This window comes from Gallinula chloropus (genome assembly GCF_964237585.1).
Source record: "Gallinula chloropus genome assembly, chromosome: 12".
NCBI lineage: Eukaryota > Metazoa > Chordata > Aves > Gruiformes > Rallidae > Gallinula > Gallinula chloropus.
Genome location: NC_140097.1, coordinates 3,746,746 through 3,768,805, shown reverse-complemented (window position 1 = coordinate 3,768,805; position 22,060 = coordinate 3,746,746). Strand labels below are relative to the sequence as shown.

Below are 22,060 nucleotides of genomic sequence, written 5' to 3'. Positions count from 1 at the left end.
GGGGGGATCCCATCCCTGTTCTGCAGTTAGGCTGCAAGTTCACCCCAGGCTCAAGGCCAGAGCCCATCCCCATTTAGATGTCGGAAAGCAGGAGGCTGGGTCCTGAAAGAGCTCTACAACAAAACACACCCCAGAATGGAGCACAGCTTTTAATTATCTTAATTGTTCTGGAGTGCAGTTATATTTCCATAGAGAAGGTGCCGCAACGCTCGACGCTGCAGCTGAAATACGGTTCCTGTGGGCAAAGGCACAATAACACAGCCACCAGATGCAAATTCTAAGTGATAACAAGTCACCTTGTTAGAATGACAGGCAAAGGCATCTGATGGGGGGGAGAAGAGAGTTATAAATAGGCAGTTTGATCGGGTGGCATCTGGAGGTGCCCATCCTTCAGCCTTGTACCGAGGTACCTGAGCCTTTGAGGTTTCAGAACTACGCTGCGAGGAGGAGCGTGTGCTTCATCAGCATCAGCACAACTGACCTCCCTGAGGATTATTAACTCATTCTGGAAAATTCCTACATAATATTTGGCTGCATTTTATGTTAGGTGGAACATTTATAATTAATTAAATCTTACCATATGGTTTATAGGTGTTTGAAATGTGTTACAGACATGATTAATACATTTTATAGGTAATTATAATGACATCCATAAAAGATGTTAAAAGATATCAATTATGGTTGTCAGGAAGCTACTGAGTTCTTAGACTTTCTAGCTATCTGTATGTTTTGTATTGCACCATCTACTCAGTTTCCAGTAGAAAAAAAAAAGGCCAACCCAAGTACAACTCCAGCAGTACTGCCAAAGCCTGAGATCATCACAAAATGGGATCAAGGTATAAACCAGAGAATGTCTGTTGTTTGATGACAACAAATCGCATTTAGAGTGCTCTGAGTTACCTGCAAGTCTAGTTTGCCTAATATAATCAAGCAATAGGCTTATTAAAACCAAGATATAATTAAGAATCCAGGTTTTTTTTTTTTCAGAATTAAAACCCAAACCCAACAAATCACTTCCAGAAAGGTGTCACAATAAAACCCTCATGGCTGAATTAAAGAGAAATGCTTCACTTCCCCAATCACAAAACGATGAATGCAGTGCAGCCTACAGAAACAGCTCTACCCTCTCCTGCTGAAACATTAGGCAAACCAAAGCCCTCAGTATACTTAAAATTATTAGTTGTTCACACACTGTGGTAAAACAAATGTACTGTGGCTGCCCCACTGCCAGGAAGTGATCCTGATCCCCAACACAAAAAAATAACACATCCTTTGCTGTTCCCTCTATGCAAAAGGTTTTTCTGATGCATTTTGCTGAAAGCCACCGATTTGCAAAGTGAATTCCATTCTCAACACCCTGCACACCTCTGATGCACTGGTAACTGGCAGGAACCTTTAGCCCTGTAAAGCAGAGATAATGGCAAGCCAATGCTTTGGCACATGTCCACATGGAGAACTGGAGACTGATTTAGCACCCGTTTGGTCATCAGATCAAAATACCACCGACAAAATCATCACCTCTTGCTAAATCTTGAGCAAAATTACTGGAAATTAATCTTTAAGAAGATTCTTTTCTTCCAATAACCAAAGGGTTCCTGCCTTGAGAGGCCCATGGTGGTAAAACTCTGAAGGTCTTCCTGTCCCACCCAAAGCAGGACCATGTACATTACAGATGTTCCAGACAGCTGAGGGACCTCAGTGTGGTTACAGCCTCTGTTGATTCCACCCAGTCTGTCAAGTTTTAGACACAACATACTAATTTGTTCTTAATTATCTTAGTCATAAGTGACCATGGAGAAATCCAGCTGTGGAATAAGCACACCCCGAATGTTCAAATTTTCAGATACTGACACAAGCATCCTCTGGGACTAGAGGAGAAGTGGTGCTCACTCCAGGATGCCAGTCTGAGATCTGTCAACTTCAGCATCTGTATTATAAGGCTGGAACAGGCTGCCCAAAGAGGTGGTGGGTGCCCCATCCCTGGGGTGTTCAAGGCCAGGTTGGATGGGGCCCTGGGCAACCTTGTCTAGATCATGCCTGGAGGTTGGTGGCCCTGCCTGTTGCAGGGGGGTTGGAACTCTCTGATCCCTGGGGTCCCTTCCAACCCAGATCAGTTTATGGTTCTATGATATTCAAGCTATTCTGCATTCACTGGCCCCACACCTACTTTCTCAGAGAACTGGGTCAGTATTACACAGAGATTCACATAGTTTTAGTTACTCTCCATAATCCTGCAGTACAAGCATATAAACATGACAAAGGGGGCCTCAGGATCCAAGACCATGAGGATGCCACCTGAAGCTTGGTCGTTAATGAGACTGTTAATGAGGGCAAATTTGTTCATTTTCCTGTGACAATGCTCTATTACTAAAATAGCAGACATAATCTAAGTAATCACTGCCTCTTATATGTGTCAGATTATTCAGCAGAAAAGCCAACTACTTTAGATCCTCATTGATATGATAATCATCATAAACATACTGCTTTCCAGTTCATAACACTTCAGTACAAAGAAACAGTGGAAATGTGGGTCAAACCTGCCTTTTTATATAGCAATCAAATTCCAACTGAATTAAACCAGAGTAATTAACAAGAAAATCAGAAAAAGAACAGACAAAAACTCCTACTGAAGTACTGGTAAGTAAATACATCACTTTCTGCATCACAGCATTCCACACTGCAATGCAAAATGAAATGCCAATAGTTAATTCCAACTGTAGGGGAGATAAAACCAGTAATGGATGCTCCAACAATCACCCAACTTCCTGGAATGCCTTTTAGTGCAGTTATGCATTTGCAGCATCTTTCCATTTTTTTCTAGTCTTGGTAAATCTAGGAATATTGAGGAACAAAGGTGGCTTCATTTACTGGTGAAACACTGCTCCATGTCATCTCAAAACCCCTTGTATGAATCTGTTTCCAGCCAGGTATTTGAGCCAGGAGCACAGGACCCACCACAGCCACACACAGCGACTGTCTAGTACTACATACCAACTGAAACTCAAACACACAACATGTAAAGAAACATTCACAGGGGTTATCTAGGTAGCACCATGTTCTGGCATGTCTTTGCATTTGTTCAACGAGCATCAAGCACATTAAACCTTGGTTAAATGTCTAATCTTCCTTTGTTTTGGAGGATAAAAGGAAAATAAAAGCTGGAGGTCTCTCAGGCCAGCTTCTCAACAGAGAGGGTGGTCCATGAAGGCAGCTACAGTTTGCATCCTCTGCTCTCTCTCTCTGGAGACCCCTGGACCAGGAGATGTTTTCAGATTGGTTTGGAGTAACTAAAACCCAGTTGTGGCTTAATGACTGCAGGTAATATACATTTTGGAGAAATTTTTCAAGGCCTAAATTTTAATATGAGATGGCCATCAACAAACAACCTCAGAGCAAGCTGGTCCCAGTGCAGAGGCACACACAATAACCACTGTAAGGGGTGAAAACTGATGTGTGCCAGCTGCTATCCTCAGTACCTGATCTGCCTGTCATTACAGACAAGAAATTTTTTGCTAATTCTTGATGATTTCGCTCACTACTTCACCCAAAATTATTTATTTCAAAGGTCTAGAACTGCATTCTGATGAGAAACATTTCTTCCTTCAGTACCCAATTACCTTAATCCCAATCTTCTCTTTCCTGCTGCATGTTACGTTCTACAGTGACCACTACACCTTGAATTCCCCCCATTCCACTGCTCATCACCTCTAGCTCTCTTCATTCAAGATACTCTATAAAAAACCCATCACTTTGCAAAACTAACAAGGAGAAAGATTGTATTCTTCAACGTTGAGCAATTTCTCAGTCCAGAGCCCATGAATCCATTTTGAATTACATTTTCTTCCCTCCACAAGACATATCATGTGCAGCTCATTTAATTAAAATTTACTGAGTCATTATCCAAATCTTCTACATGCTGAAAACGCAGCACCATTTAAAAATAAATTAAAAATACAACCAATGGTGCCATAAAAATGAAAGAAAACCTGTCAGGCTTTGCTGAAGTACCGTGGTCAGTACCTCCAGCAAACCCTGTTTTCACTAAGAATACGTCGAAGTAATGGAGTATTTGTGCTGTACTTTCATCATTCAAATGGGAGTTCTCATAAAGCATTATGGATTCCATCCACGTTGCTGCATCTTCTGTGACATTTCCACTTTTACAGCTGACATTAAGGACTTGCTCTATCCTCCTGCTAAGCCACATTTGGCCTCTAACCCTTCCAGAAAGCCTCTGCAGATCAGGTACAGCCCACACTGCCATGGTCTAACCGTGGTATACCTGTCAGAGTGCTGGTGGAGTGTCCACAGAAGAGGACACACTCCAACATTTATGTGGAAAACAGAACTACAGTGTCCCTGTTCTCTAACAATGCTGAGTAACATCACCACACCACAAGCAGACCCACGTAAATCAACAAGAACACATTTTTAGCTACTCAAAAGCAAATAGATTTAGGAATCTGTGTGTCTAGATCCCCAAGGATATAATACAAGAGCTGTTCCCTTGCAGGAACTGAGCGATGGAGATGAAGTAATTCATTGCACCTTCTGAAGACCCTGCTTGCTCTTCACAAGCATGTGGCAATCTCAGTCTGTCTCATGCCTGCTGTCCGCCTGTCTCTCCTAAAGAGTGTTCCCCATGAACCTGAACCCTTCTGAGCTCCAAACCTGATGCAGCTCATTCTGCCCTCCTGCCTCTCCTCAGGAAAGAGTGTGCTGGACCACTGCAGCCAGCATTGCCCCTTTCGGCAACTCAACCCTCTCCTTTTCTGCAGTTAAAAAGACCCCCCCCACCAGACTTCTCCATTAGAAACACAGTTAATGGTTGAAAAATGTAGTGCTAATTGGAAACCCTTTCCTGAATTGCAAGAATTGTGGAACTCCAAGAAATTCATGAATTGCAATTACTCAGAGCAGACAGTAATGAACTCCAGTGCTTGCCGCACAGAATGGCGCTTCTGCCGCGCTCGGAAGGCGAGCGTACTTCATTTAGATTAATTCAGGATTATGGGCTTGTTATTATGTTTCCTCTGTAAGCCATTTACAGTGTGCTGTCAGAAATGCAGTAGGAGAGACACGTTGGGCCATATTTTGGGAATACCTGCACTTTGCAGAACTAAAAGCCATCCCTTACACTCCTAAATCTAAGCAGGCAGCCTCACGTCTGCTCAGTACATTGCCAGACACTGAACAGTACTTTCTTTAGCTTGCTGCCATCACCACGAATGAAATGGGTGGATTCTGCTTTTGAAGGGCAACCCAAAAGCGGACGGGTCTTGAATATCTCCAGAGAAGGAGACTCCACACCCCCCTGGGCAGCCTGTCCCAGGGCTCTCTCACCCTTACTCACAAAGGAAAAGGTTTCACAGGGTCTGAGAGGTGCACAGATGACAGTGAGTGTCCAAACCTTTTGGGTACAAGGAGACAGCTCCAGCCTTAAAATGGAGCAAATAATCACCACCTCTAACAGTTTTGATTTCTCCAGTAGCATCTTCCACATTTAGAAATTGCAAACCAAAACCATCACATGGTGTTTTACAAGAACAAGACTAGACGAATTTCACCTGGTTCAGAACTAGCTTCCTGACAAAAGGCTGGGCTTTGTAAAACACAACACAAAGGCCTAGAGCAGGCTTATGTTCATGAAATCAGAATATGATTCTTAGAGCAATTCTCCTTCAAAAACAAAGCTTTGGTCTCTTCAGTCTCATGTCCAGTCTTCTGCACACTTCAGTAGTACCACTGTCCCCAAATTATCCTGCTAAGTAGAGGGTGACACCAGAGTGTCGCAAGAACACTCACAACCATCCTGTCCTCACCACTCCCCATCAAACCCTGTGACTCTCTGTGCCTGTTGCTGTGACTACAGTCTTGTCACCAACTCAGATGCTCCAGGAAGCAGCTGCAGAAAGGCTGACCTCAGGGCAAGCCACACTCCCAAGAGTTGTACAGCCTGTGCTGAGTGTTGAAGTGCTGCAGCTGGAATGCCCTAAGTACCCAACTGCCTCTTTCATGCTAAATCAGATACATAACTACCTTAATTACACCTATCATCCATTTCTTTTCGGTCTGTGCAAATGCTGGAGTGTAAACCAGAGAGCTCAGACAGGCAGGAGTCCTGATGTTGGAGAGATGCAAAGCAAATGGTTGCTCCAGAGTACAGAGAGGTACCCAGCCGTACAGTTTGCTTGTACAATTTAATCAGCAGACTTCTGCAACTTTAGTTTATGACTAATTCAATAATTCGATAATGCTAATTCAATAGTTACTGCTGGAAAAGGTGTTTACGTGGTGTTGGAAGTCAGTAGCTAGGGATACAGGTGAATGACAAACTCTCCACTGGTAATTACTAACACCACAGCACGTTCACACCATGTAAACACTAAGGAAACAGCATCACACGTTATCACTAACGGATAAAGTTCATTGCTTGGAAAGAACCTGAAAGTTATTTTAATTTCCTTGGTTCCATCTGCTATTCTGGACCTCCCAATTGCTTTTTTTCTCCCCCCCACCCCCCATCGGCCACATTATGACTGTGGCTGTAGCATTCCTCATCTGCCTCTTTGCCTGCATTTTCAGAGTGGTTTACAGGCTCTGCCTTTCAAGTTTTCTCTCAGTGTGTGGTTCTCTCTCAGTCAGGCCAAACCCTACGTTCAACTCTGAATAAAATCTCACCTTCGACCTTACAAAAAGCACTGGATGCCCAGACACAGTAACAATTAAAAACCAACCACACAATGCTCCCAGCTAGACAGACTTCAGAGGGACTTTACAACTGTGCAGATCTACAGATGGCACCACTGTGGAACAAGACACAAACGAGCTGTTTGTACGATTAAAATGAATAATCCAATGTAACTCGATACCTTTCATTTTCGTGTAGCTGCTCACCTCCCTTCTTCCAGGAGCACTTAGCCTTAGGGGAAGCTTTGGGTTTGCATTCAAAATCAACTGTGCTGCCGATCTGAACCTGGATCAGCTTCTTCATGGGATTCTTGGAGAAATCTGGAGCAGAAGCTGAAACAGAATGGAAAGTAACAGTGGAATAAAGCACCTTTATATTAATGGTACTACTATTTAGAACTTACACAATACTTTGGAGATTCCAAACACCATTAGAAAGATTAATTAGTTCACAAGGATCTTCTACAGGACAAGCAGATGCTTCTTCTCCTTAGCCTGGTAAGAGGCCTCAGTTGGGCCACGTAGGTCACCCAATGAAGCACATACCGGTCACACTGACTTCACATAGCTGAAGCTCACTGAACCCAGGCAGCATTAAGCACAGGTGGAACTTTGCACCCTGCTGACAGTGAGCACACGTGGCTCCCTTGAGCCCGGGAAGGGCAGTTCAGCACCAGCAGCCTCACTAAAACTCAAGCAGCTGTTTGACTTCTTGTTTCTTGCGGGCAGGCCCATCAGATCAGATGTGTTAGATGACCCAAAATCACAGCGTGGCTCGTTCTGCATGGGTGCAGTGTGCACTGACAGTCAAGAAAAGGGACATGGATTCTGCCTCCCCCAACAGTGAAAACTCAAAAGGAAATTCAGCATTTTAGGAGACCAAGGCTGAGGGACTGCAGTCTTACTGACATGAAGGAAATAACTCATGTCCCCAAAACACAGAATCACAGAACGATGGGGGCTGGCAGGGACCTCTGGAGATCATCCAACCTGCTGCCACAGCAGGGTCCCCCTGAGTAGGCCGCACAGGACAGCGTCCAGGATCACGGAGTTGGAATGTCTCCAGAGATGGAGACTCCCAAACCTCTCCAGGCAGCCTGTCCCAGGGCTCTGCCACTGTCACAGTAAAGATGTTCCCCCTCATGTTCCTCCATGCTGCTCCTGAGATCAGTCTCCTTTGGAGGGAGACATCACACAAACATCTGAGCATGTCAGGCAGTCGCAAACCAGCCCCCAAACAAGCAGCTGTTGCTATTTCAGGCCCAGACACACACCCTGCCAACGACTGACTGACAATTCCTTGTCCCCTTGATCACAAAAGGCTGCACACAAAAGCAGCCTGTTGCTTTTAAATGACACAGGTCCCCCAGGAGCTGTGGAGCAGAAGGTGAGTGCAGCCCACCAGCGTGCTGAGCCAGAGCTGCCCAAGGACCACGCAAGTGGTTTTATACTTCAGGCCTGTGGCCAAACCCCCATCTCTGCTCTTCCCCTAATTCATAATTTAGCTGTGTTCTGCTTTAAAGCCATGAATGACTGGACTGCAAATCCTCTGGAAGCAGATGAGACAACTCCTTGGCATTGCAGATGAAGATATTAGGTGGCCAAAATGTTTTATTTCTGTGTGAGTTAGATTTGAGATCGTGACGAGGCAGAACATGAAGGTGGAGGGGGTGTGAAGAGGGAGGGTGAGGTTCGTGTTTGAGAGAAAAAGGAAGATCTTACCTACAACCCTGAGCTCTGCACTCGAATGGATGACACCATGCTTATTTTCAGCTATGCACTGGTATCTGCCAGAATCTGTCAGATTTAGGTTTGATATTGTAAGTGCACCGTTTTCAATTTGGATCCTTCCCTGAATATGAAGAAAGATACCTTTATTGGTGATATATTTCCTGCGAAAAATTTAAAATAAGTAAGGAATATGAATAGGACAGCATAAATACAATGAATGGGGTAAATGCAGCAGCGTAATTATGAGCACAGTTCTAAAATATGTGGCATGAGGACATCCTGGTATGGCAACAGTGATCAAATACAGAGACTTAGCAACACAGCGTATGAAATCAATTCTTCAAGCTTCACAGAGGCTTTGCAATCTCAAATACCCTTGTATTTTCCCTGGAATCATGGACAAAACCAGACTAGGCTCCTTACGACAGACCAGAGTATCCAAACTATACAGATGGCACTGGCATTTTGTGCTATTTAGAGATTTCACACATGCCGTTTGCTAATGAGCTCTCTGTAATACTATGCAGAAAAAATTCCAACAGTCATTAAATGGAAGACACATATTTAAGTTCCTTAGAGACGACAAAGTGACTGAAGTACAGGGATCTTCCCACCTTGCTTATTCTTGGAAAGCTGTATGCATTACGATAAGAAGTGACTAATTTGAAGGGTGGAGCAGTAGGAACAGGGGAGAAAAGGAATCAGGGAGAAAGACTAAACCAAAGGAGCTTCTTTGGGGAAAACTGGAGAACAATAATGAACTAAAGAACAAACTACACACTGAAACACATTTTCTGTTTGTTTTGGTGTTTTTTTTTAACAAGCCTAAGACAAGGTACTCACTCTCTGCCTGTACTTTGTTGGCCCCACTGCGGGGTGACTCCTGCTACCTAAGGGCAGCCAAAACAGCTCAGCTCAACTAAGCTCAGCTCCTTCCTTGAAAGGCCCCTTCCAATTTATTGCAAGGTGCTCCATCAGCCAAAGGACAAAATCAGTCCCGACGAGGAACAAGCCTGAGTCTCTGCCTCAGTGCTCTCTCTAGCATCGTAAGTTGCTCTTATTCCTCCTTCATAAAGATTTGTTTATGGAGAAGGAGAGCTAAGCTGGACAACCCCAGCATGATGTTTCTGTGCACCATGCAGAAGGATTACTGCAGTAAAGGAGCTCAAGTCAGTTGATTACGATACACAGAGAAGTCCTCTGATGTCTCCTTGGTGCTGGCTTTGATATGGCCTTATAGTTTACAGCCTTTAAGTATTTTCAGAGGAAGTCAGGCTTATGCCCTTACACCATGGCACAAGGCGGGACACCAACGCTCGGAAGTGGAGAGATGGGAAAACTGAGTGAGAGGAGGTATTTTTGTACTTACCAAAGTAACAAAAAGCACATTGCCTTAGTGACATTGTGTGATATGGTAACAATGCTCTTAAATCACTGAGATGAGATTTTGTACTCCCTCACTTAACCTGCCCACAAAACACTGCCATTCCTCTCAGTGAGTGTATACCTACAGTGCTCTGAATGGTAAGAAATGTTTTTCACTGCTTAGATCGTTTTTCATGGCCATCCAACTGAATTCACTTGAGCAGTTGCTCTTTCTTCTTCAACTGTGAGTGCCAATACTGAGCACAACACAATGGCCAAGAACAAAACGCCTTCCTGTGATAGTGCACCCAGTTTATATTCCCCATTACCTGAAGTGGGCAGTTTTCCCAATGAAGCAGCAAGAATTAAAATCAATACAGATATCAGATGCTTTTTTGCAGTTCTGGTCAGGGAGACCAAGATTCGCACCTTCTAAGCGCCACCTCTTTTCGCTGTCACCAGGTGTGTTACTTTCCATTAAGTTACTTTAACAACCACATTAAAGCAAATACCTATGTTGCAGGGCTGTATTTCACTCTGCATCAAGCAATGGTGTCCCACAAATTCTCAGGATTTCTATCTTCCTTATGAACTTTGAACATGTTTTCTTATTATTTTTAATGAAATGCCAATGGCAGTATAAAAAAAAATTAAGTTCTCTATTCCTCATTTATGGTCGTTAATATATAACTTTAATTAAGTTCCTTCACCAGTCTCTCCCTATATACTTATTTATATGGTTCTATCATTGCTTTTATATCTCGTTTTGTAAAACATCATTTTAGTGTTTCTGGTATAGCAGCTTTTAAGGTTTCCATCTGGATGCTCTTGACAAATACATGAAAAGCAGTATAAAATATTTCTCACGGCTAATTATACATCTACTGTTATGAACTGTCACAGTTGTATGAAGTACTGTTAATTTTACATAACATCATGTTACCTCTACTGCCAGTTGGTCTCCGTTCTTCAGCCACCTATATGATGGTTTGGGCTTCCCACCTGCTCTGCAATCCCAGTTTAAGGTGTCCTCTACAGCAGCTTCAGTATCTTTTATCGTCTGGATCCAGTGAGGTTTTGCTGCAGAAGAAGTACACATCAGCACTGAAGACCCTAACAAGTTCTTGCTCCTCATGAGAGTCAGAAGGGTTAATATTCACGGCACTCATCGCCTTTCTGCATGGACTGGTTTGTACCACCAGAGATTCTCTCTGGTTCTGCTTCAAGTCACCTAATGAAAGAAATTATTCACTCTCCCTTTTACACATTTTTATTACCAGCAGTAAACCAAAGGAAAATTGATATTACAGATCTCTAAAGCTGAACTGGTGAAACCAAGATTAAAATCCCTAATGATGAAAACAACACAACTTTGAGGTAAATCTAAGATAAAGAAATTAGTGGTGATGCTGGAATTAAATAATTCATGTAGCAATATCAAATTAATACTGAAGAGAATCCTTTAAATCCTAAAATAAAATGTAATGGTATGTCAGCCTTTGTGCTAAATACCACTTGATTTGTTTTGTTTACTAATGCCAGTCAGTACTTAACTATGTAAACACATGGATATATGAGACTGGTTTTGAAAGCACTGGTATTAGCGCAGCACTGGGGTGATGTGAGCCAGTATACAGCAATAAGGAAGTCTGTAAAAAACCCTAACTTTTAAATCATTAATGTATCAATACAACACATTCTGCAGAATCAGCTAAAATACAATTAAAACTGTAAACACAGAGTAGAAAACATCTGCTACAGCTTTCATAGCTCACTTTGCAAACACACACCGCTGCATGAAAGACACAGCTCCACACAGTTTCACAACACAGCTCCATGCTGTCTTGTAGCAAAATCATGTGAGTTTTCTTTGAATTTGAACTGGAAGGTTTATCATCTCAATATAAAAATACAAAATAAATAAGTAATATAAATATATAAAATACTTACATCTCTTATCTCCATAAGCAATACCCAGAACTACAAAACAGCACATTTTGTAGTTCTGCATATTCATTGCTTATGAAGAAAAGGGATAAATATTAGGATGAAACTTGATTGCAAATATATAGCTAAAATTTTTCTGGAGTTAATCTGATTACCTTAAAGGTTTTCCTAAATTGATCAATTAGGAAACTCCTAAAGCTCTCATATCAAAACAACGAGGGAAAAGGAAAAAAAAAAAAGTCCCTGGTGATACAGGAAAATATAACTATTTAATAAGTTTTGGAAGCACAGAAGGTCAGATTAATTCCTGTTCAACTTCCTAATACAATGGAGTTACATCAGCAATTAATTCAACCCAGGGAAATTAATGACTCGCCTGCGGCCACGAGGGAAGTCTGCTGCAGAGCCGGGAGCTGAACCTGTTCCATTGCCACAGGCACAAGACCAGCAGACCAACATTTGGATGAGTGTTGGTATTAAATTTCATTTAAAAAAAGATTCACTCCTCTCTAGCATACAAATTTTCCCTTCATCACATCTTCTCGAACACAGCGATAAGATCTCAACATGATCCGGTACAGCACCATGCTTGTACGATAACGAGGATTAACACTATTTATGCTTTATGTATACATAATTAGGATTAACTTCTTACAGAAGAACTTCCTAAAATGTATTCATTGAGGCATTAGTTTAGGAGGTTTTGGAATCCAATCAGTATTTGCCGACAGTGAGAGGCTGTGGTATTTCTCGTGCTTCACTTGTCCCTCATACCCCATGGGGATTAACACTTCTCACCCATTTGGGCACCATGTATTTTTTAACACTCTCTCTATCAAGGTTGCATCTAAAAGAGAGGATAACCTGACCTTTGTGTCAGACAAACCTGCTGTATTACCCAGAGTAATTTGGGGGAAATCTTGAAAGTTAATGTCACAACACTGGAGTCCAAGAAAGAGCCACCGCTTCATCGCACGCTGCCACTTGGTGCATTTGCCCCACTTGTATCAAGGGGATGAAAGCTCAGGGCTCCATGTCTGCATGCTTCCTGCACTTTGCATACCTAAATATTTATGCAACAAGCAACAGCGCTTGAATTACTGATGGATCCATACATGTGCAGTATCTCACATCTGCTGCTTATCTCCTCTTGAAAGCAGGTTAAATATAGCCTGTTTTCAAGCTCAATAGCTTTCCATTAATAAGAAATACATTGTCTACGCCATAAATCTTAATTTTAGCATTCTTTATGTCAGACAGTCTCCATAGAAGGGTTTCTCCATGGCAGATATGATAAACAGGGTCTTTTTGGACAGTGTGGGAGCAAGGCCACCACTCAAACCAGAAATGACTAGAACAGAGCTTCCCAGGCCACACCATGAGAAACGTATGGTGGCTGCTCTTTGGCATGACCGTTGATGTAGACCTCAGTGATTTTCTTGAGGAAGGCTCTTTTTCTTGTAAAATCACCAATGAAGGAATTCAGCAGAAAGAAAAATACCCTTTTCATACTGCCACGTCTCCACATCTTTAAAAAGTGGAGGTAAAAGTATTAGAAACTCTTTGAAAAAGAACAATTTGACTAGCCAGTCCAAACCTGAAAAGGCAGTTAAACTGAGGTAATTCCAGCTGGGAATATTCCACTGACTATTCTAAATTTTGCTCACGGTAAAAATGTCCACATTACAGCAGGTGAGAAGAGTGCAGACAAAAAGCTGATGCATCAGCAGATCTAAACATTCTCTCAAAAGATAAGGACACCTTTCCAAGGCCATGGCTGCCGTTTTTACTGAGCTCTGCCTGACTGTACCTAAATGATTCTGCATATACAGCTTTATTCCTCTTTGGGTCTAGTCAACATTAGACAAATGATACCTGTTTAGGAGATCTGGTTCCAACCCCACGTCTGTGCTCTCCAAGGAAGACTAATGACTTGGTAACAACACCTCCTTCTCTCATGGAACTACTGCAGTGGCTTGGTGCATAGCTTAGGTCTTCCTGAGGAGACACCACCTCCTTAAGGAAGGTGTAGGCAAATAGGCAACAGACATTCAGAGAGATAAAAATACCATGTCCTGTAGGTTGAGAGGTTGGAAGTTTTAATGGAGTTTATAGTGCAGGGTTTGAGACTGGGACAGGAATCCACGTTGTGTGGTAATACTAAGAATTCTTAGGGACTTGCCATGCAATTTTCATCAAAGATTCATATCAAGTTCCCTTAGGACAAAATATATGTAGGTAACTGATTTTCTAAAGAAGGTTAGCTATCAGCCTCATGGTCAGTCACTTGGAAAAGCATTAGATTGTATTTTGTGGCTTTTTTATTTTTTCTTTAAAATATTTTTTGCAATACTCCTGGCCCCACAGGCAGAAAGCCATACAAGTGTGTAACTTCATAACATTTATCCCAGTGAGAAAACTCAGTCATCTTTTTTTTTGGTGGCTACAATCCCCTTTTTTCTTCCAGCTAACTAGCCCAGGCAGGTCTTCCTGAAAAAAATAACTGTGCTTCATTACACTGTAGGACATCCCTGTAGGCTGTAAGGAAACCAAGAACCAGTTTTTGAGGTTTTTAAGAACCCTTTTTCAATGACAGCTCTGGGGGTTGATGCAAATGAAGACAGAGTGCAATGAGCGACTGCAACAAAGTTCTTGGGAGCAAGGGCTGAAAACACTGACACTTTTCAGAAACTCTGCTCAGATCTCATTTGTAAATAAGTTGTGGGGTGCCACGCATGATGCATGTCAAAATGCAGCTTTATGTATGATTTCCTTCAGAGTGGGTGACTCCAACAAAAATCTCCTAATTCTGTAAGCTATAGGAGTAGCAGGAAGGAGAGGCAGAGCTTCTGGCCCATGGCTTTTGCCTAGCCACCACACTCTCCCAGGGAGTTCTGAGGTCTGCCATGCATCTGCTTGGAAGCAGAAGACTACAGGAAGCTCATCCACAACGGTCTCTAATTGGGGCTTGCACATAAGAAGCAGTATGCTTATACACATACCTTTACTTTGACATTTACACTCTGAAATCTGGGCTGGAAATCTCCTTTGAAAACACCTTTGGAGACCTCAGCAGTTGGGCAATAAATCAGAGTCAAAAGGAACTTTCCATAGTTCAAGAGAAAACAGCTATGAAGCATAGTGGGAAAAAAAAACCCCAACCAGAAAATGTAACCTTCATTTTTCTAGGCAGTATATCTGAAAGTCAGGCTATGACACTCCTAACTGATGCCTGCAGCAGTGATGAACCTTGTTTTAACTCAAAACTCCAAGAGACTTGAAGCACAAGTAACTTCTTTTTCTGATAAATCAATGGGGCCTGGAGAAGAATCTACCACATCCCTGAAGATGTCCATTATTTGACTTCCATTAAAAATAAAAACACTCTCAGGCAACAGGTAATTGTTGCATCACTGGGAATGTTCTGGTGTGTAAAAACTGATGAACAATTTGTCTCTGTAGCAAGGCAATTAAATTATTAGCACCCACAATTAAACTCCAGGCTGATCAAACTCAGTGACACCTTGGTATTATTCAGCCATTTATCCATTTGTAGTTAATGCTTTGCAGACATCTCCACACAAGACATAGTGAAGTTATCAGACACTGAGGCTCTTCCACATATGAACAATGCCATTTCAGGGTAATTTTGGTGGTACATCATTTCCAAAGTAAGTAACAACATATGTAAGTATTTTTTGATACATTAAAAAGCTACATAGAGCCAATCTATTACCAGGGGTTTCGCCACACTGCAGAGCAAAAGAAGAGCAGAACATTTTCTCCCAATTAAACATTTTACCTTGATACTGTCAAGGTGAGTTCCATTAAATCAGCACATACTAATTAAGAATCTATTTTCTTCAATTATACTACAATTGCTTTACGTATCTCTATCATGTTGCATGTTTAATTGTATCTTAAAATACAAAAGTGGTATTGTTTCATCTCTTCCCATTTTCCCATGCCATGAAATGTACCCATAAACTCTTTCTTCTTCTCTGATCTCTTTATGGAAAGACAAACAAATATATTAATAAAGTGAGAAGTTACTTATATATTCAGGTTTTATATTAAATCAAAGTTAGATAATCTCATCCTATTTTTAGCACGTTCTGAACTCCCCTGAGGAGAAAAGTGGCATTAAACAAATGTTGGAACTGTGTAGAGGACAAAAAACCTGAACATCTGATGTTGGGCTTGTCTTGATAAAATCCTTTGTGAGAAAAAAGGAAGATTAATAGTCTGTTGGTAATGTTCTGAGAGAACCCAAAATATCTGGTTTAGAGTATCTGCTTTAATTATGGACTTCAACTACAGTTTGAGAGTTATATTTAGAACCCACAATGGTATTAGAAAAAACAGACACATTTTATCTTTGAGGAAGAGAGTTACAGATGAGCACAGAATTTCTAAACTGAATCTCCATGCATTCTTGAGAAAATTACTATGGAAATGATTAAAGTTGAGCCTATGTTCAAGTGCTTTGTGGTTTCAAGACCGATGTGCTGTTGGAAGAAGAGTCAGGATAGCACAGAAACCATAGCTGAGGTTTTTGTGCATTTATGCACTGAAAAAAAAACAATTTTCAGAATTCAGATTTTACAGTTCCAGCTTACAGAACAAATCAGGAGAATAAGTGTTTCTCTTCATAGCAATGAAATGTTTCAAGCTTTTCTTTAGGAGTAGCTTTATCTTTCATTTACAAAGAATCTTTAAAATCTGCAAAGCAATGAAAACCTCCTGGTTTTCAGTCAAAAAAGAAACTTTTGTCTATTCTTTCCCCCACCTCAAAGACATTTATTATTTCACTAAGACAACTGGGAAAATATTAACCCAAATCCTTCTTACATTCTTTCTTGGGTAAGACACAAATGTTCTTTCTTCTTCTGAGGAGAGAAAAATGAATGTTTTCACTGCTGAAATAAAAAGGAATTTGTCCAGATGCAATGAGCCTATTTTTCTATGTATGACTCGCAGACACGTCTTACACTTCCCCTAATAAAATGTTTTACCAGCAGCCCACATCCACTGACATTACCACACAGATTTGAGTCATCTTTGCCAGAGCTGGCACGTTCTGGCAGATGGATGTTAAGTCTTCAAGTATATTGCATTAATTTCCCCAGAATCCTCATCTGCTTTTAGAACAACTTCCTTAAATATCGATCTTTTATTGGAAGACAGTGTGGCATATGGTTTGATTTCTTTACCAGACGGGTTTCTGAGCTCTTGTATCAGATGCAGTGGCAAGCCATCAGAAGATTTACAGAACACTATTAGTCCACAAACAGAATGAAAACCCTTCAAATTATCAAAAAGTGTTAAAACGATGCTATCCTTAGCGCAGACTTGTTGGCATTCTATTTGCAACAACAAAGAGAGTAACAAAATAAGAAAGATTACTTAAATCTACTTAAATGGGTTTCATTAGGCAGAACAAATGAAATGAAACAGTTGGAGTGCCATTAATGCCATTACAGGTCTCATTATTCTTTTTAGACTAAACATCCATATTAGGGATGAATCTAATATGGGCAGACATTTATATTGGAATACGAACCCTATTTGAGGGTTCAAATCCCCTTCTGTGTCTGTAATGAAAATGTTCACACGATTTACTCATCACAAAGCTACAACTCGCTGTTATTGATTAGCAACAGCCTTTGTTTCAGTCCTGTGTCCTCTAATGAGCAAAACCAGACTTGGGAAGCAAGTCAAATATCACAAGATTGCCCACTGTTGTAATTACAACACAAGGACTAATGAAGAAATCCACTCAAATGTGTGCTGTTTACACTGACGTTTCTTACAATATCCTGATTAAAAACTGCAGCAGGAATACTGAGCCAAACTGATACACAAACCACAAACTGTTTGAAAACTTTAAAGTAACTTTATAAAATCAAATGGAATGACACTGGCAGATGAAGCACCTTAGATATTTTGTCTTATGTTGTTAGTAGGGTTACTCAAAAAGTTCTGATTGTAACTGGTTTATGGAAAATTCAGGTTGCTCAAAATCTCTCGCCCAACCTACCCTCAAACATTCCCAGTGATGAGGCATTAATTCAGTGGAACTATTCATTTGGAAGTGGAGGGGGGAGAAGTCTCTTTTCCTTGAAGTCTCTTTCCCTTCCTCCTTATAAAACCTGTCCTGCCTGACTCGAAAGCCTTCACTGACTAAAATCAACCTTGGAGCATTCTCTGTGTTCTTCAGTAAACAGCAGCTTCCCATAGTTAATAGGAAGGAGCATTTCCTTGAAGTTATACAGGAGCTCTGCTCCATCCTTTTTCACACAACTTAACAACAAATCTCTTTTCCCAAATACTCCTGCATGTGGAATAGCATTCCACAGCACAGTCTGAAACACTCTTCAAACTCCAATTTACCTAAAGAAAATTATATTTGCTGAGACCTGGCTTTAACAAAAATTGTCAATTACCACTTTGTTGCAAATCACTCTAGCTTTAAAATGCCACCAATGTGCTTTGCTGATACTCATTTCGCTCTACATCCTTAACTGCACAAGAGACTCTCTCTGTTTCCAGCTATTAGATCTCACATTATTTCATTTCCTACTCTGGATTATACTCCCTCATTTATTTACTCATTTCAAAATAAAACCAGCTGTTTTGAAGGCAAAGGACTGACAATATCCATCAGTAATCTTTTCCTAGAGCAAAGTAAAATTTGTATTTCCTCTAAACATGAGGCCCAAATGATACCCCAAATAAATCCAATTGACTGAAAATTCAAGGTTTCACCAATGAACCAAATAAGGAGCATTTAAAACCCAGTCTTTCTATGACAGAAAAATAAGCACAAGCACTTTCTACGCTACACTTAGCAACCCTTTGGAGCCTGGACTTTTATTACAAGTGTTATACAAAAACCTGGTGCAGAAGTCCTCATCCTCTGCAAGCAGTTAAGATCCCAAGGATTTTTAAGCACAAACGCTTGGTAGCACTGCCAAAGCTATAAACCCCCAAGTTCCCTACAGAGGTTTGTGTTTCACGTGGAAAGAAGGTGAGAAGGAGAAAGGTAAGTTTCCTACCATAGTAAGTGAGACGTCCTCTTGCAATGTTTTTGCCCCTTGAGTTTTCAGTAATACATTCATAGAGTCCTGCGTCCTCCTGCTGGAAATTAGGTATTTCAATCATGCCGTTGGCTTTCCTCAGCTTTATTTTACTCGGGAAGGGCAGGCCATCAGTTCTCCTCCAGTTAATCTGAGGCACAGGGCTAAACAAGAAAACAATGGGATTTTAAATGGCTTTAGATAAAGATTGTCAGAGTTACAAACTTAAACTAATATATAATATCTAATAAAGCTCAGATGTGACTAAAAGCTTGTGTTAGAAGTGGTATTCATGCAGGATATGACAGATGGTCAGACACTATGGCAACTCCTTTGCGTGTACCGTTCTGCTTCGTGCGCTATGACTCGTGGTATCCAATTTTTCATGAATATTGGTACCAGTTCTTGAAAATTCAGCACTGGCCTGCCCTGAAGACAGGTGAGATTTACCAATGGTTCCCATGGCAGGAGAATCAAGGCAAGTCTTTTGACATTCCCATCCTACTACAGCCAATCATTCTCCGATTTCAAAACTTTCCACTCACCTAGCTGGGGAACCAGAGTGATAGCATCTGATTAAGTTATCAATCTGATGCTTAAAATTATGAACACATGACAAACCTGTCTGCAAGTAAACCACAAAGTGATAAGTAAATACATTTACAGAAACATAAATGCATTTACAGATCATTTGTGAGAAAGAAAAGGTATCACTTGTGTGTGAAATATCATTCAGAAGAGGAATGCATTTAATCTTTATTTTAGCTATAAAGGAACAATAATATTATGAAAGCATCAACTACATTCAACAGTAAAATTCAGACGAAACTCAACATCTGCACAGAGAAAGAGAAAGCAGAGCTAAGTCACAGGATATATGCAAAGCTGCACTGATCTTATGCAAAATAATTTGAAATGAAATGTAAATTCCTGTGTTGCAGACATACACATTGTAATTCTAAACAAAGTAAAACAATTACACCAACATGCTTTGCCCTCTTATTCCACAGCAATAATGATGATCAAAGTAAGGTCTTTTCAAAAGACTGCCCCAACTCCACAACTTGTGTGCAGGTGAATCCTAATGCGCTTCAACATTCAGTGTGGGTGAACTCAAAAACTTACTTTCCTAGTGCAAAGCATTCCAGCTTCACAGTTGAGCCTTTGGCTGCAGGAAGCGTCTCTGGAAACTGAACTTCTATTTTGGGTTCATATTCTCCCATCACACCTATGAGATAAGCAAAGAAAGTAATTTTTAATTCTTAAAGACTCTTTTCTCTCCTCAGCATTACCATCACGTGAGCTTCAAGTTTATTTCTCTCACACTCCGTTTTTAAGCACAGGGACCTGCCAGCAAAACAACTGTCAGGCTTCAGAGAGGAATCACAGAACCACAAGGTTGGAAAAGACCTTTGAAGATCATCAAGTCCAACCATTCCCATCCTATGCTAAACCATATCCCTAAGTACCTCATTAACCCTTTTTTTGAACACATCCAGGGAACGTGATTCAACCACCTCCCTGGACAGCCTGTTTCAGCCCCTGACAACTCTTTCAGTAAGAAGTTTTTTTTCTAATATCCAATTTAAAACTGCCCTGGCACAGCTTCATGCCATTGCCACTTGTTCTATCTTCTGTCACCTGGCTGAAGAGACCATTGCTCACCGCTCTACAACCTCCCTTCAAGTACTTGTAGGTGGTGATAAGGTCTCCCCTCAGCATCCTCTTCTCCAAGCTAAATACCCCCAGCTCCCTCAGCTGCTCCTCAGAGGATCTGCCCTCCAGCCCCTTCCCCAGCCTGGTTGCCCTTCTCTGCACTCGCTCCAGAACCTCAATGTCCTTCTTATGGTGAGGAGCCCAGAACTGGACACAGTACTCGAGGTGCAGTCTCACCAGTGCCGAGTACAGGGACACAATTATTTCCCTACACCTAGTGGCCACATTGTTTTTGATACAAGCCAGGAACAAGAGCATACAACCCAAACCAGTTTATTTTCTCACAAAGCCATCTCTATTCTGAGACTGCACAAAAGGTTACAGTGCTAAGAGTCCAAGACGCTCCCTGACAGCCCGATGCGTTATCTACTCACGGTGCGGAAGGGAAGTCATACCGTCCGTGCGCAGCACCAGTGGAGTCGGCGACCCCAGAACCTGGCTGTTGGTTGCAGCGCTGGTCACAACGCAGGTGTAATTTCCCACGTCCGATGGCTCGACTTTGGCTATGTAGAGGTGACCGGTCTCTTGAGACACAAATCGCCGACTGTCCTCTTGTACAAATGATGGATATTCATTGAAGATCCAAGCGAATGACAATTCTAGGCATTAATGAGCAAGAAGTGAAGGGATTTGGTGGGGGTTTTCACTTTTTTCCCTACAAGGAACAGTTTATTACTGTATTTTACAGTATCCTATTATATATAATATAATTTTATGAAACAAACAGGACCAGAGAGCCAATGGCTGAGAAAAATAACCTTTTTAAGAGTTCCAGAACCTAGCAAAGTCAAAAAAAGACAATTTTTTTCACCAACGCCATATCTCTTCCACCAGAAGAAAAAGGTGAAAGCAATTCAGTGTTTTATGCACGGATATGGTCTTTTCATTTTTTAAGAACATGCACAGAAATCAGAGCAGACAGCAAAAAACGAGACAAAACTTTGCTAAAATGAAACTTCATTCACTGAGTAGGTACTTAACGAGTCAGCTAGATACACAGCAGATAAAAACGGCACAGGAGTATGCAAGGAGAAGGAATGTCCGTTAAGCATAAATTACCAGTAGGGCTCACCACACAGCAAAAGTTCTTTTTCAGACAGATATCCAGAAAAATTGCATTAAAAAAAAAAAATTTACCTGTGTTATATGGCCAAGCAGCCCTTGCTAGCAGTTATTATGCTCATTTTAAAGCATCACCCTTCCAAAGATAAATTGAGATCTGGCAAAATCTGCATTAGAATTTCTGGTTTTATTCCTGACCACCACTCTGAGCTCTGTGTGTCCAATTTTAATTGGCAAAGGCTCCTTCCTGTGTGAGGCCACGTGCTCGTTTCCTTCGTATTCTGACAGAATCAAAGGAAATTAATTGTTAATGGTTTCCCAGGCAAGAAATAATTTTTCACCTAAGTGCCGCTCAGCTGAAAGTTTATAAAAAGATTACAGCTCCTGCAAGTGCTAATTAAAGATGATTACAGCTTGATTGACCTGCCTTCATGTTAAAATACCTTGTAGCATTTACACTGCCTCTACAA

The 22,060-nt window shown here is 41.2% G+C and overlaps 1 protein-coding gene across 2 annotated transcripts in view; it reads right to left on the bottom strand.

The window, feature by feature from the left end:
- Positions 1 to 22,060, bottom strand: part of LOC311196300 (contactin-3-like) — a gene marked incomplete at both ends in the record, with an annotated part of 77,349 nt that overhangs the window by 17,762 nt on the left and 37,527 nt on the right. For both annotated transcript variants that reach the window (XM_084269838.1, XM_084269839.1), the window contains 6 exons: positions 6,873 to 7,023; positions 8,413 to 8,542; positions 10,730 to 10,866; positions 18,792 to 18,976; positions 19,938 to 20,040; positions 20,924 to 21,127. In XM_084269838.1, coding sequence (XP_084125964.1) covers positions 6,873 to 7,023; positions 8,413 to 8,542; positions 10,730 to 10,866; positions 18,792 to 18,976; positions 19,938 to 20,040; positions 20,924 to 21,127 — 910 coding nt within the window. The remainder of the gene's footprint in view (positions 1 to 6,872; positions 7,024 to 8,412; positions 8,543 to 10,729; positions 10,867 to 18,791; positions 18,977 to 19,937; positions 20,041 to 20,923; positions 21,128 to 22,060) is intronic.